Raw genomic sequence first — 13,152 nt, 5'->3', positions numbered from 1 at the left:
AAGGTTTATTAACTTTCAACCACAGAGTGACAGAGCGAAACAGACATAGGGAGAGCCTGGTCTACACCGGAAAGTGAGCGTGTTACACAGACAGGACCTTGCGCACAGGGATGGGGCAGAGGGCGCCAAGCAGCCACATCAACCGGAAAGAAGCCCCAAGAGCTAGGGCTCTGCATCAAGACACACACACCAGGCCGCCTGTGCCCACCTAATAAGAAAATTAAGTGATGTGCGATATTACTTTTCTTTATAATCCCTTTTCCTCATAAAACGTTATGTGTTTAACACACACTTATATCACTGCTAAAATCAGCAAGAGCTATTATAGTGCTCCAACTTAATTAAGTTGATAAAAAAAAAAGTCCTGTGGCCAGTTCACAATGGAACTAAATAAGTTTTGTTCCGAGATGCCTGGGGAGTTTCTCTGGCAGCAAGAGGCATTTCCAACAATTGGGTCACTCTGCCACCCAGAGAGACAGTCTCGGTCCACAGCACGTGGAGCTGTGCCCCTGGCAGCCCGGGGTAGGGCAAGAGGGCAGGGTGGGCACTCAGCTCGGTGGAGGGCCCAGTGGAGGCGGCCACTCTCGAGGATGGGCTGGCCAAGGGGCCAGGATGGCGATGGGCGGCTCCCCACGAGGAGGTAATGACAACAGCCCCCAAACGTACCGGCTGTGCAAGGGCCGCGCTGAATCGACACCACTCCGCTGACAGCTGTGCCCCAGGAACGCTCAGGGGGTGGACCCTCGCGTTAGCCCTGTCAGGCAGGCCTGAGGCCCCAGGCCCGGAAGCGGGCAGAAGATGGATGGTGTGTCCTAGAAGCAGCCGCCTGCAGATGGAACGCGAAGAGTCGGGCACGTCCGTTTCTGGCAGCAACCTTCCCAGGAGGCCCCTCACAGGGGTGCCTGCGCTCCCAGCTGGGGCGGCCAAAGGTGGACAGAAGCCCGGGTGGAAGCCCAACAGCTCGAAGGTGGCTCACGTCCAGAGAATCTGGTGTCTGACAGCCTTGCTCCGCGCAGCTGTCCCCGTCACTGGCTGCCGCACGCCCTCAGCCGCAGGAGGGATCGGCTGGCACCTCCCGGAGCGTTTTTCAGCCCAGGCTACAGAGGCCTGTGGTGCCCAGAAGGCGAAGGCTGGAGAGAGAGGACGGCCCTTCCCCACAAGCTCTACCAGCCACTCCTGCCTCTGCAGCCTCTCAGAGGCTCCACCTTGGGGTTCTGGGGGGGCCAGTGATCTACGCCTCCACACACTCGTGCCTTTAAGAAAACACACCCGAGGACTATTTGGAGCCAATGACCCAGCCGTCCTGCCTCCCTCTGGGGGACACTGCTGGTCCCCCCCACCTCAGGGGCCCTCCAGCCACCGGGGAACATCGCAGTGCTGACCCTGCCGACAGAACGGGGACAAGGTCCCGCCTGGCCGACCCCGATGGCCCCTCGAGCCTCCCCCCGGGGGCACTCCCGCACGGGGCAGACCCCTGCCGTGTGTTTGGGGCATCGCTTTGAAAGATTCTTCACTCAGCGGACTTTCATAGGGAACCAGGGGTGCAAACCAGACCTATGTTACCCTATTGTGGTAGTAAGTCCATTTATACGACACGGCGACGAACCAAATCCCTGCCAAGCCCTCTGCTCAGGGGCACCGGGCCCTGAGCGGTGCCCGCAGACCCCCGGGGCCCACAAGGCCAACTCCAGGGTCACCTCCAGCATCAGCCACCCGGCCAGCCTACCCAGGGGTTGTCACGGCCTGACCAGTCCCCTTGGCCCGAGCACCAGACAGAGGACCTTTCGAGTTAGCAGGCCACAGAGGATGGCTCTGCGGCAGTCGCCCCACGTCGCCCCGAGGCACAGCGACAGGAAGCACACACACACCCGAGGCATGGTCGGCAACGCCGCCTCCTGCAGGCAGCCCGCCCGCCCGCCCTGCCTCTCAGCTTTTCTTAAGACACAAGGTGACGACAGAGCTTCCAGTCAGTGCAACCTGGGAATAACCTCACTGCAAGGACGGAGCCGAGGTGAAAGTGCTCACGCCGTGCCTGCTCGCCCCCAGGCGAGGGGCCGGGAGGGCAGTGCTGCAGGCCGGCTCCGTGACGGCTCCTGATCCAGACAGCGAGGCACCTGCCCTCCCAGACCGACACAGTAAGACACACTTTGGTCACAAACATCCAAAGGGCTTTGAAATCCGTAGAACTCGATGGCAGCACACTCACTTCTGCACGGAGCCGCCAATCGTGGCCACGCCCTTCCCTTCGCGGGCCTTTATCACAAGCACCTTCCAGCGTGGTTCTTGTCCTAACAGTGACTTCAACAAATGTCCTTTGATGTCTTCGCTGGTTCAGATCACGGTCAAGTTTAAGGCTGGGATCTCCAGGGTCAACACGCTTTTCAGGTTGGTGGTCTCGCCACAAGCCCCTCTTGCTCCTATAAATCAAGCCCCAGCTGGGCCCTGGGGGCCCTGGGTCTGGAAGGGAGCGATGGCTGTGGATAGGGGCGGGCCCGCGAGGGGTGGCCCTCTCCCCACCATCCCCGCCACCCCCCATATTCTCTGCTCTCCGGCCTCCCCGTTTTCTAGCTGCCAGGAGACCCCTCGAGGAGCAGCTAAACGCAGGCTGCGATCGAATCACAGCAGGAGGACCTACCATCCGAAAGCTATGAAGGCCACTGAATTGCATATAAGTGACCTGCTGGGGGCACCCGCTTGGTTGGGGGGGGGGCGAGGGGGAGGGTGCTGAGAAGCACACACCGGATGGCCGGTGGGTCAGTGGGGGCCTCGGGAACACCGAGAGGGCCTTCAGTGGTGGGAAGGACTTTCCCGTCCAAGCACGAGATTCCCAAGGCCATGCTCCAGCTATGATGCCATCGAAAACACTCCCGTCTTCCGGTCGGCTCTCTGTGATCCTGGGCTTCTGAGGGAGGACACGTGGCCTGTGGACACATCCGACATGGACAGGCACCGCTGCTCCTTGGGCACAAATCACAACCTACAAAGTGCCACCAGCAACGGAGAGACAGGGCAAGACCAGAGGCTGGTCAAATACATTAAACACGGCTATTCCTTTCAACACACAGAAAATTCAAGTAGTTTATTTAAAAACTGCTTAATTTCATCTTGAAATATATGTTTGCTTTAGAATGATCATATTGCAGCATGATTCTCATGCATTTTAAAGTACTTTATTTAAAAAAACATCAACTTGAGGCAGCGAAGTATTACAATCCTCTCTCACTTTATCCGGGTAATGGGCGGGAGGCCTCCCTCTTTCTCCTGAGATCAGTAAACCTAGACTGACCGTTCCAAAGAAGAAAAGCAGAAACTGCTTAGTTATAAAGAGAGTGTGGTTTGAAAAGCATTTCCAAACAGCTGCAGCATGTGACGACCGTGCTTCCCCGGAGCCCGAGTTTGGTTCTCTGCTGAAACCAGAAACACCGTGCCGAGTTGACCCGTGGACCGGACCGACCTTCTTTTTATCCCAAGACCCACTTCTTCACTGTGAGGTGGCTCTGATTCCAGTGGCCAGCGGGGAGAGCAGGCGCAGAGGTCAGAAGGGTGCAGAGTGTCCGGCGTGTGGGCCTGGCGGTGGGGCACCGGAGGCAGAGCCACACCGGGAGCTCTGCCCTCGTGATTTCCCCCACAAATGGTTTAAAGACAAAGTGCAACGCGAGAATCACAGCCTCTCCAGGGAACTTCGGACAGGACGACGGGCAGGAGGGCTGAGCACGGGCAGCAAGCAACACACAGGTAGGCCCGCAGCCAGGGGCAGGTCTGCTAGTTCAAGGGCTACCCCGGCGCTGGCGGCCCATCCCAGCCCGCTGGGCGGCGTGTCTGGAATTGGCCCTTGTGAATTGCCCTGGTCACCCCACGAGAACCCGGGGGCCTTGCCTCCTCCTGGCTTTGGTGTCACTACTACTGCTGCCCGCCGCCCACGAACAGGGCTGCCCGGGCACAATGCAGCAGACTCTGAGGAAAACAGGAGATAGATGCTGTTCTTCCAAGAAAACCACAGTTTCAGGGAAAAAAAAAAAGAAGAAGAAGAAAAAAAAAATTTTTTTTTTTTTCTAAAGTAATCAGAGAAAAATACTCTCCAAAAGCTGCAGCACCAACAAAATGTGATGAGATCTGACAGAACGTCCAAATACCTGTAGGCATCCACAGGGAAAAAAATTTGATAAAAATGTTTTAGTCACTGACTACATGACTGCTATCTGAAGAATTCAGATACGATATAGCAAAATACATCAGATATTTTTTGTTTTCAATTATAACTTTAGAAATGCAAAAATCTTATTTTTTTCTAAATCACTTATGGTCTATGTTGTAAATCTGGTTTATACTTTTAAAACATGCAGAATAATATACCTGCAGAGTAAAAGACAAAGTTGAAATTAAAAGATCTTTTTCGATTAAAAAAAAAAAAAAGATTTCAAATGATTCTTTTTAATTGTGGAAAAAGTAATTAATGTGGTATTTTTGCCTAGTGGCGCCAAGCCACCCTACAACTACCGAGCCTCCACTCTGGTTTGCGCTGCCGCTAAGGCCACAGCAGCCAGCCTGCAGGGGCGGTGTCCCCCGCCCCTCCCCGCCTCCCTGCGGGCCCTGGAATGTGTGTGCACGGGGCGCGGCTCAGACCATCGACTCGGTCTCCGCGAGCCCCTGCGGGCCCTCCTTCCGGGACAGCTTCAGGACCGTGGGCTTCTCGATGCTGCCGCTCCCGCCTTCGCCCAGAGCCTGGGAGGACAGGCCCTTCTGCTCTTCCTTGGCCTCTTCAGACCCCTCTGGGTAGATGACCAGGAAGGTGGCCGTCAGGAAGCCCAGGAAAGAGCCCACAGAGGCCACCATAGGGATGACGCGCACAGTCCCGACCGCATCGACCACGCTGCCCAGGGCGGAGGCCACCAGGATCTGGGAGATATAGACCTGGCAGGAGAGGATGGCACAGTCTATGCCAAAGCCACGCTTGGAGTTCCCGGGGCTGTGGTGAACGTACTGCAAGAGAGGAGGACACAGGCGTGAGGGCCGGGGGTCAAGCCGTCGATCATCCTTCCCGGGGTTTGAACATTAGCTCAGAAGCGTGGACACAAAACCTGCCTTTCCCCTCAGCCTGTTTGTCCCCGTCCCTACCCGACTTCTATCGAACATATAGTATTGGAGGTTCTGGCCACTGCGATAAGGCAAGAAAAATAAATTAAACCTATTAAGAATTGGAGTATACGTATAGCTGACTCACTTTGTTGTACAGCAGAAACTAACACACCATTGTAAAGCAATTATACTCCAATAAAGATGTTTTTAAAAAAAAGAATTGGAGGGGCTTCCCTGGTGGTGCAGTGGTTAAGAATCCGCCTGCCAATGCAGAGGACACGGGTTCGAGCCCTGGTCCGGGAAGATCCCACATGCCGCGGAGCAACTGAGCCCGTGCGCCACAACTACTGAGCCTGCGACTCTAGAGCCCGTGTGCCGCAACTACTGAAGCCCGCGCGCCAAAGCCCATGCTCCACAATAAGAGAAGCCACAGCAATGAGAAGCCCGAGGACTGCAACAAAGAGTAACCCCCTCTCGCCGCAGCTAGAAAAACCCTGCGTGCAGCAATGAAGACCCAACGCGGCCCAAAATAAATAAATTAATTAATTCATTAAGAAAAAAAATACAAATGAGAAACAGAAGTATTGTCTTTAAAAAGAATTGGAAAGCAAGAAATAAAGCTCATTATCCATGGATGATGTGATTGTGTATGCAGAAAGCCCAGAAGAATCTATAAATATACTATAACAATTAATAGAATACACCATATTTAGGGAATATCATAAAGGCTCAATACTATAAACTTTGAACTCCCTCTAAATTGATATATGTAATCAATGTGTTTCCAATAAAAAAAAATCCCAGAAGCTGATTCTAACATTTAAATGGTCAAGAATACCCAAGACAATCTTGAAGAACCAAGTTGAAGAACTTATACTACCAGGTTTCAGGTCCTATTATAAAACTACTTAAGACAGTGTAGCATCATCTGTCTAAGGACAGACAGACCCATGGAAGAGAATACAGAGATCCCCCCAGACAGACACCTGACTTATGACGATCACGACACGGCAGTGCGGGTGGGGACACTGGGTCACATGGCCATCTCCATCCTTTGTGGGGAAGCCATAAAGTTCTGATCTACCTTAGACCACACACACGAAGTCTACCCCAGGTAGGCCACAGGCCGAGGGTGCAAGTGCAAGGGAAGACGTGAGCTGGAATGTCCCATGCAGCAGGGCTGGTGAGAACCCTAGAGCCGCCCACAGCTGGTGACCCTGCCCCAGGACCTCACCCACCAGCCACCCACGCCCCCACCGGCCACACACCTCCTTGATGTCGTGGTACTGCCCGAGCAGGGCGTAGGGGCAGTAGGAGATGCTCATGGAGACAATGCCCATGGTGCTGATCATGATCATGGCCACGTAGACGTTGGCGAACATGGCCATCACAGCTGTGCCGACGGAGAAGCCCAGCGTCCCCAGCACGTAGATCACCCTGATGCTCAGGTCGTAGTTGTCCAAGTACTTCTGTAGCAGGGCTGCAGAGAGAGAGGCCACCACAGTGACTGACAGGCACCGCCCACTCGCTCCCTTCCCTCTACCGCTGCGCTCAGCCTGGCTCAGGAAGCTGGTGCTATCCTGCAGCCCCCTGGGGCCTCCCTACCCTGCAAGGTCAGGCCTTCCTGATTCTTCCACCGATCCAGGCCCACTCGGCACCCTCTGGGGCCCTGTGCCTGGTCCTGCCTCGAGGACTGAGTTGTTGCTGGTCTTCCTCGCGAGCAACCACCCCCTCTGGGTCTGGAAGGACAGACTCCTGCTCACCCTTCCTGACCCAGCCCTCCTGAGAAGTCCTCTGTTAAAGCATCGGCAGCACCGTGACCGTCATGAAGGCTGCCCGCTGCCCCTGGCCGTTATCTTGGTCATCCTCAGGTAAGAGCACAGGCAGGGGGCCCGGCCCAGGCTCAGCCAGGAGACCCCTAACTGCGGCTCTGCCCCGTTTCCAGAAGGTGTGCCGGCATGTCGCTCCCGGGACTGAAGCCTGTCACTCCCACCCCCTATCCTCCAGGACACAGCTGAGCCCAGGGAAACGCTGCTTGTCTCCTCCGGCAGGGCGCAAACACACGGTATGCGCTCAGGCAGGACCCAGGATGCTTGCCTCAACCTCCCCCGGCGTCCTGGCTGAGGGCACAGCTCCTGCAGCGCCGCCACCCCCCGAGCCGTGGTCAGACCCCTCCCCGAGGAGCCTGGGCAGGCGCCTGCCCAGAGGACAGCCCGCGGCGGGTCTCAGGACACCGGTTCCCGGTATCAGGCTAAGGGGGCTTATTCCCAAGATGAGGATGAGTGGATTTCAACGCTGCTGTCCCTGAGGGGTGGCCCTGTCTGGTCAAGGCCCGCCGTCCACAGAGCAGGATGCCCGTCGGTCTTTCCAGTCATGGAGCACGTCCAGGCAAACGGCTCACCTGACTGGGGGCCGCTTACCTGAGCAAGTCGCACCGGTGGCCGCGTAGATGACCAGGCCCCAGCAGCCCATCTTCACGCCCGCGTTGTAGGCTTGCCATGCGGTCGAGTTGGATGGAGCCTGTTCCAGAAACGAGACTGGGGTTCAGGGGGTGGGGACAGCGCGCTGTACCTCCGGGCAAAGGAGGTCATTTACGTCGCAATTTACGTCTCGACGGCAGGCAAGCCGTGTACCACAGTGGCAGCACCACACGGAGGAGGAGCAGCCTCGGCCCAGGCCGGGACCTGTGGCAGATCGTTCGCAATCCCCCCCGGCCTCGCTCCTGCCCCGAGTCTGGCGCATGCGACTTGCAGCTCCTGCCTCTGCCCTCTTGGAGCCCAGAGGCCGCACGAAGCAGCTCAGACAGTCCAGGATGGTGAGGACCACGTGGGGCGGGAAGGCCTGAGCCTGCGCTGGGACCATCCCGGACCTCCCGACCCGACTCTGGGCGACACGGGCACAGGTGTGAGTCAGCTGATGCCGCGGGGACTAGGAGCCACGCCCAGCTGGCCTGGCCACGAGCCAACAACATCGCCGTTTTAACCCTTTGAACACGGCGTCTGTACACGGCGTCTGCACACGGCGTCTGTACGCGGCGTCTGTACACGTCTGTACGCGGCGGGAGCGGGCCTTCCTGCCTCTGGCTCCTCGGCGCTCCGGCACTCGCCAAAGCCTGCCGTGTGCTCGCCGCGGACCCCAGCGTGAATGCCCTCTCGGGCGCACATGACGACTCCCGACCGTGTTAACAGGGGCGCACGCTGGCTGGCTGCCCGCCACGCACCCCTGCAGCTTTGGGGGCGGCCCGCTGGGCGCCGGGGCAGCAAGCTGTCACCACAGCCAGGCTCCGCCGCCCCCCCCACCAGTGCCCCGAGTGGGGGCCCCGGGCGCTCACCTTGGGGTCCCCCTCGAAGATGACCTGGCCCATGAAGTCGGTGTAGAACACGGCCTCGGCGATGACGGAGAACCAGGTGAGCAGGTGGCAGAGGCAGAGCCGCACCAGCTCCTGGGGCATCTTCAGCATGGACAGCCAGAGCAGCCGCACGGTGGTCTCGCCCTCGCCCTCCTCGCTCTCTGTGTCCCCGCTGGACGTGGTGGCCCCGCTCTGGTTGCGGCGGCGGCAGCGCTGCCGCTGCCGCTTCTGCAGGTCATACAGGTCGCTCATGCTGCGCGAGGGCTTGATCAGGACCACGGCGTTGGCGCGCCGGTAGCGGTAGCGGTGGGACCCGGTCTTGCCGTAGTAGGAGAAGGTGCTGGAGGCCTGCCGGCGGAACATGTGCCGGCGCCGCCGCCCGGAGCCCGCCGTGGCCGAGGGCTTCACGTCCACCCGGCTGCAGCCGCCCAGGCCGCCGCGGGGCGGGGAGCCCCCTCCGTTGGGGAGCCCGGCTGTGCTCAGGTGGTTCTCCAGCAGGGTCTCGTCCTCGCCGGCGGGCTCGCAGAGCAGCGGGGGCAGGCGGGGCGGCCGGGCCCGGACGAGCTCCTGGCTCATGCTGCAGGGGGTGCCGGGGTAGGAGGCGTCGTGGAAGATGGAGGGCTCGATGTCGTGCAGGAAGAGCAGCTCGGGCTCCAGGCCCAGCGTGGCGTCCGGCACGTGCAGCACCGAGTCGCTCTTGCTCCGCACGATGCCCGCGTCCAGGAAGTCCAGGGCCAGCTCGTGCTCCGACTGCACCTCGTCCGGGAACAGGGCGCCGCCGTCCAGCACGCTGGCGCGGGGGCCGGGGGCCGGTGCGTCGGCCGCGTCCACGCCGCGCTCCTGCTGGGGGCTGTAGTGCTCCTCGTCGATGCTGAACAGGTGCAGGGCCACCGACACCGAGAACACGATGGCCGCGAAGAAGAAGAGCACCTCGTTCTGCGTCCGGAACCAGGCGCCCAAGAAGGTCTGGGTCCAGTCCAGCCCCCCCAGCACGTAGCCGATGGCCCCGCCGAGGCCTGAGGGACGGGGCGGGGCGGGGCAGCAGTGAGCGGCGCAGGCGCCTCGGCCCCCAAGGAGGGAGCCGAGCCGGGGGGAACCCAGACGGGTGTTCAACACCCCCCCCAACACACACACACACACACACACACACACACACACACACACACACTGGGGTTGAGGGCCGCCACTCAGAGAAAACGGGAGGAACAAGGCAAGGAGGAACGACACCTGAGCCCGGGTTCGGACCTGGCCTCACAGGTTCCTGCTTCATGAATTCGGACAGAAACAGGCGGCTGCCCTGGGAACGCTCTCCGCACTAACCGCCATCCCCTGAGCTCACATTCCCACATTCCCGTCGGATGGGAAGGCCGCCCGACTCAGGGAGCAGCCAGCGCAGGGCCCTGGACTGGGGCCACCCGGCTAGCACGTCCCCCACCCCAGACCACAGTCACTTGGCCCTGCCAGGACCCCAGCTCACTGCCTCGCCCACCAGCGTCTGGGACAGCAGCCTCCCCCCCCCCCGCCCCGGCGACCGCAGAGGAGCGGGGCGAGGATGGGGGATGGCGAAGGCGGGGGCGGGGCGGGGGGGGGGGGGGCGCTCTCACCGGCAGAGAAGGCGTGGATGTTGAGGGCCATGTCCTGCTCCTCGCTGTCCACCACGTCCAGCAGGTAGGCGCGGATGGGCCCCTCGGTGGCGTCAGCGCTGAAGTCCAGGACCACCACCCCCAGCACCGTGAGGACGATGCCAATGGGCTGCCGGGTGGGGACATCGCCGAGGGACAGACCTGACAGGGCAAAAAGGAGCAGCCGATCTCAGCCCGGTGGCAGGCAGTGACCTCCCGGGGAGACGGCGGCCTCCCACCCGCAGCCAAAAGGGCACGTGCTCCTCGGCACAGCCTCTCCTGACGGAAGGAGAGTTTTGTCTTTCCTGGCTCTGGGAAGGAGGCTGTGAGCCGCAATCACGCACCTGCCTCAGGCGAGTCTGGCCCTGAACCCAGAGACCAACCTGCCCCCTGACAGCTGAGCTAAAGCTGGTTTCACTGGATTCACCGCCGTGGGCCCGAGGGGCGCTCTGTGCACAGAAGTGATGGGGGGGACCCTGGGCTCATGGTCTGGAACCCAGGACCAGCCCCTGAGCTCTGCAGATGAGGCGGGTCTCAGACACACCCGCCCTGCGTGAGGGCAAGGAACCTGCTGGCTACCTGGACCCTGCAACGCCCGGGAGCAACACAGGCGCAGCAGGACAGAGGGCACCGGGCCGGAGCTCCGAGCCGCCGCGTTTGGGCCACGGTGGGCCGGGCCCACCTGCACACACAGGTCCTCGAGAAAGCCGCAACGTGCCCTCTAAACTGTGCCCGCAGGTGCCAGGAGGGCGGCACCCCCGGACTCCTGATCCGGGGGCATCTGGATGGAGGGGAGGTGGGTGGGCGCTCAGCTCAGGGAGGCCTTCCTCGGCCGCCCCCACCAAGCTGGCGCTAAGCTCGCCCCAGGCGGCCTCACGCAGCCTCTGAGCAACTGAGCGAGGCTCTGGCCGCACAGCAAAGTTTTCTGCGCCGCCCTCCCCAGTCCCTGAGCCTCTAGCATCAGTGACCCCCGCCTGAACTGATGCAGACTTGGGGCAGGCTCGCCTATGTCAGAACACAGATTAAGCCTTCGACTTAGAAAGTCATTGCCAGAAAACAGGGTTTTGTTTTTCACCAGTGCTGTCGGTTGCTCTCAAGCAAAAGCTATTTTCCCACGTGCAGTTGTTTCAGTTGAAAACAAAACAACAACAAAAAGAAGCAAAACAAACCGCGAGTACACGAAACAAACAACAAAAAAAGTATCACACTAGGTCTGGACATTTTCAATACCAAGCCTAAGAAAAGGAGAAAAAAAAAAAAGAGAAAAGATAATTTCTGAAATAATGCTGGAAACAGGACGTGGTGTCAGATACGCATTAAAAACAAACGGATCACAACAGGAAACGCTCCCTGAGAACAGGTTCCCACGGCGTTCCCACGTGGGGCCCGTGGCCTGGCCACCGCCCGGGCGCCCAGGGCTCGGCACAGCTGCCCAGTCCGGGACCAGCCGGTCTGAACTCTTTAAACCTGCACATCTTATCGAGTCCCGGTCAGGGCTCTGCAGGACACTCACCGATGGCAGAGCCGTTAAGGAAAAGTGCCACTCCAAAGAGCACGCCCACGCACAGCACGAGGATGAAAGGCCGCCGGCGGCCCCAGCTTAGGGTGCACCGGTCACTCGCGGAGCCGATGAGGGGGGTGAAGATGAGGCCAAGGATGGGGCTCAGGAACCAGGTGAGGCTGTAGTACTGCTCCGGAAGGCCTGCAACAGACACGCGGGCCGTTACACACGTGGGCGGGCGCGCTGCAGACCACCTGCCCCAGGCAGCTCGGGCCACGCGCACACACCCCTGCCAGCTAGAGCGCCCCCAGGCAGACGTCCCCACCTGCCAGGCCCGGTGTCTGAAACCAGCCAAAGCCCAACGGGGAAGCATCAGCTGGCCCCAGGCCAGAACTGGGCCGTAGAGCCGGTGCCCTGGGACCTGCCCAGGGTGCACTCGGCAGGCGGGCACAAAGCCTATGGCGCAGGACACAGGACCCAGCGGGCCCGGGGCCGCCGCGCGCACGTGGAGAGGCTCCTGCAGGGGCGTCGGCACGAGGGCAAGACCCTCTCATTCCTCTGGCCCTGACCAGGGCCTGGGGTCTCAGGGGCTGCTCAACGCCACCCTCGGGGACCAGGCACTGAGCCCGTCAGCCCAGAACAAGGCGGGCGGGGGACTGACGCCCCGCTCCCGGGATCGAGGGCCTCACAGCTGAAAGCTATCACGAGGGTCCTGCAGAGGGCCCTCGCAGCCACTGTCGCACTAAATGACCCCAGCAGTGGGCTTCTGAGTGGCTGCCGAGGGGCAGCAAGAGGGGAAGCCTCAGTGTGTGTCCAGCTGGAACCAGGGGGTTGTGTCTGGTGCTTAATCCTCCTAACTGCCCAGGTAGGCAGGGATTACTGTATCCATTTCACAGGCGGGCCATCTAAAGCTCAGAGAGGTTTAGGTAGGTAATCTGCCCTGGGTCACAGAGCGAAGAAGTAGGAGCCTAGGACGTAAACCCAGGGCTGCCTGATTTCAAAGTCTATGTACCCCCCGGCCCCACTCTACATGCTTCCTCCCTGTAACACAAACACGACGCCCGTCGCCACTGGAACAACGAGAAACGAGTCTGGCTCATTCACACACAGGACAACACGGCGGAATCCCGCACATGCTGGGTGCACAAGGGCACACACTGTGGGTTCCATTTACATGATGTCCAACGGGGCTAAAGGAGTGTCTGCTGGGAGAAGCCAGGGTGTTGGTCGCCCCCGGGAGGGGCAGGGGCTTCGGGCTGGTATGTTCTGATCTTGATCTGGATGGAGGTCCCTGGTGACAACTCACCCAGCTGGAGACTCGGATCATGCACCTCTCTGTATGTCATACTACAATGAAGAGTTTACATAAAAAAATAAAAGCGTGCCTTGGCACGCCAGCGATTGTTAGCTGATGTTTTACACCACCAAAGGCGCTGAGAAATGGAATATTGTGCTGAACTACTAAGAAAAATAAACTGTGTAGGAGGAGGAAATCGTTTTCAAAGGAGGAGGGAAGCACCTTTCAAAATCGTTGCTAACGTGCCCATTAAAATATTTATGCATTCAGCCTAGAATTCAAGGTGTCAGCCTCGACCTTTACACCA

General features: G+C 59.5%; 1 protein-coding gene across 6 annotated transcripts in view; it reads right to left on the bottom strand.

The window, feature by feature from the left end:
- Positions 1 to 13,152, bottom strand: part of SLC45A4 (solute carrier family 45 member 4) — a 104,785-nt gene that overhangs the window by 26,784 nt on the left and 64,849 nt on the right. For 3 of the 6 annotated variants that reach the window (XM_059902329.1, XM_059902330.1, XM_059902331.1), the window contains exons 3-8: positions 11,561 to 11,749; positions 10,030 to 10,209; positions 8,408 to 9,441; positions 7,497 to 7,596; positions 6,345 to 6,556; positions 4,141 to 4,980 (exon numbers count right to left, since the gene is read on the bottom strand). In XM_059902329.1, coding sequence (XP_059758312.1) covers positions 4,618 to 4,980; positions 6,345 to 6,556; positions 7,497 to 7,596; positions 8,408 to 9,441; positions 10,030 to 10,209; positions 11,561 to 11,749 — 2,078 coding nt within the window. In that variant the 3' untranslated portion in view covers positions 4,141 to 4,617. The other 3 variants (XM_059902333.1, XM_059902334.1, XM_059902332.1) reach the window with 3 other exon arrangements.

This window comes from Balaenoptera ricei, chromosome 17 (assembly GCF_028023285.1).
Source record: "Balaenoptera ricei isolate mBalRic1 chromosome 17, mBalRic1.hap2, whole genome shotgun sequence".
Classification (NCBI taxonomy): Eukaryota; Metazoa; Chordata; class Mammalia; order Artiodactyla; family Balaenopteridae; genus Balaenoptera; species Balaenoptera ricei.
Note: the sequence above shows the minus strand (reverse complement) of the source record. Positions and strands in the feature narration are given on the sequence as shown.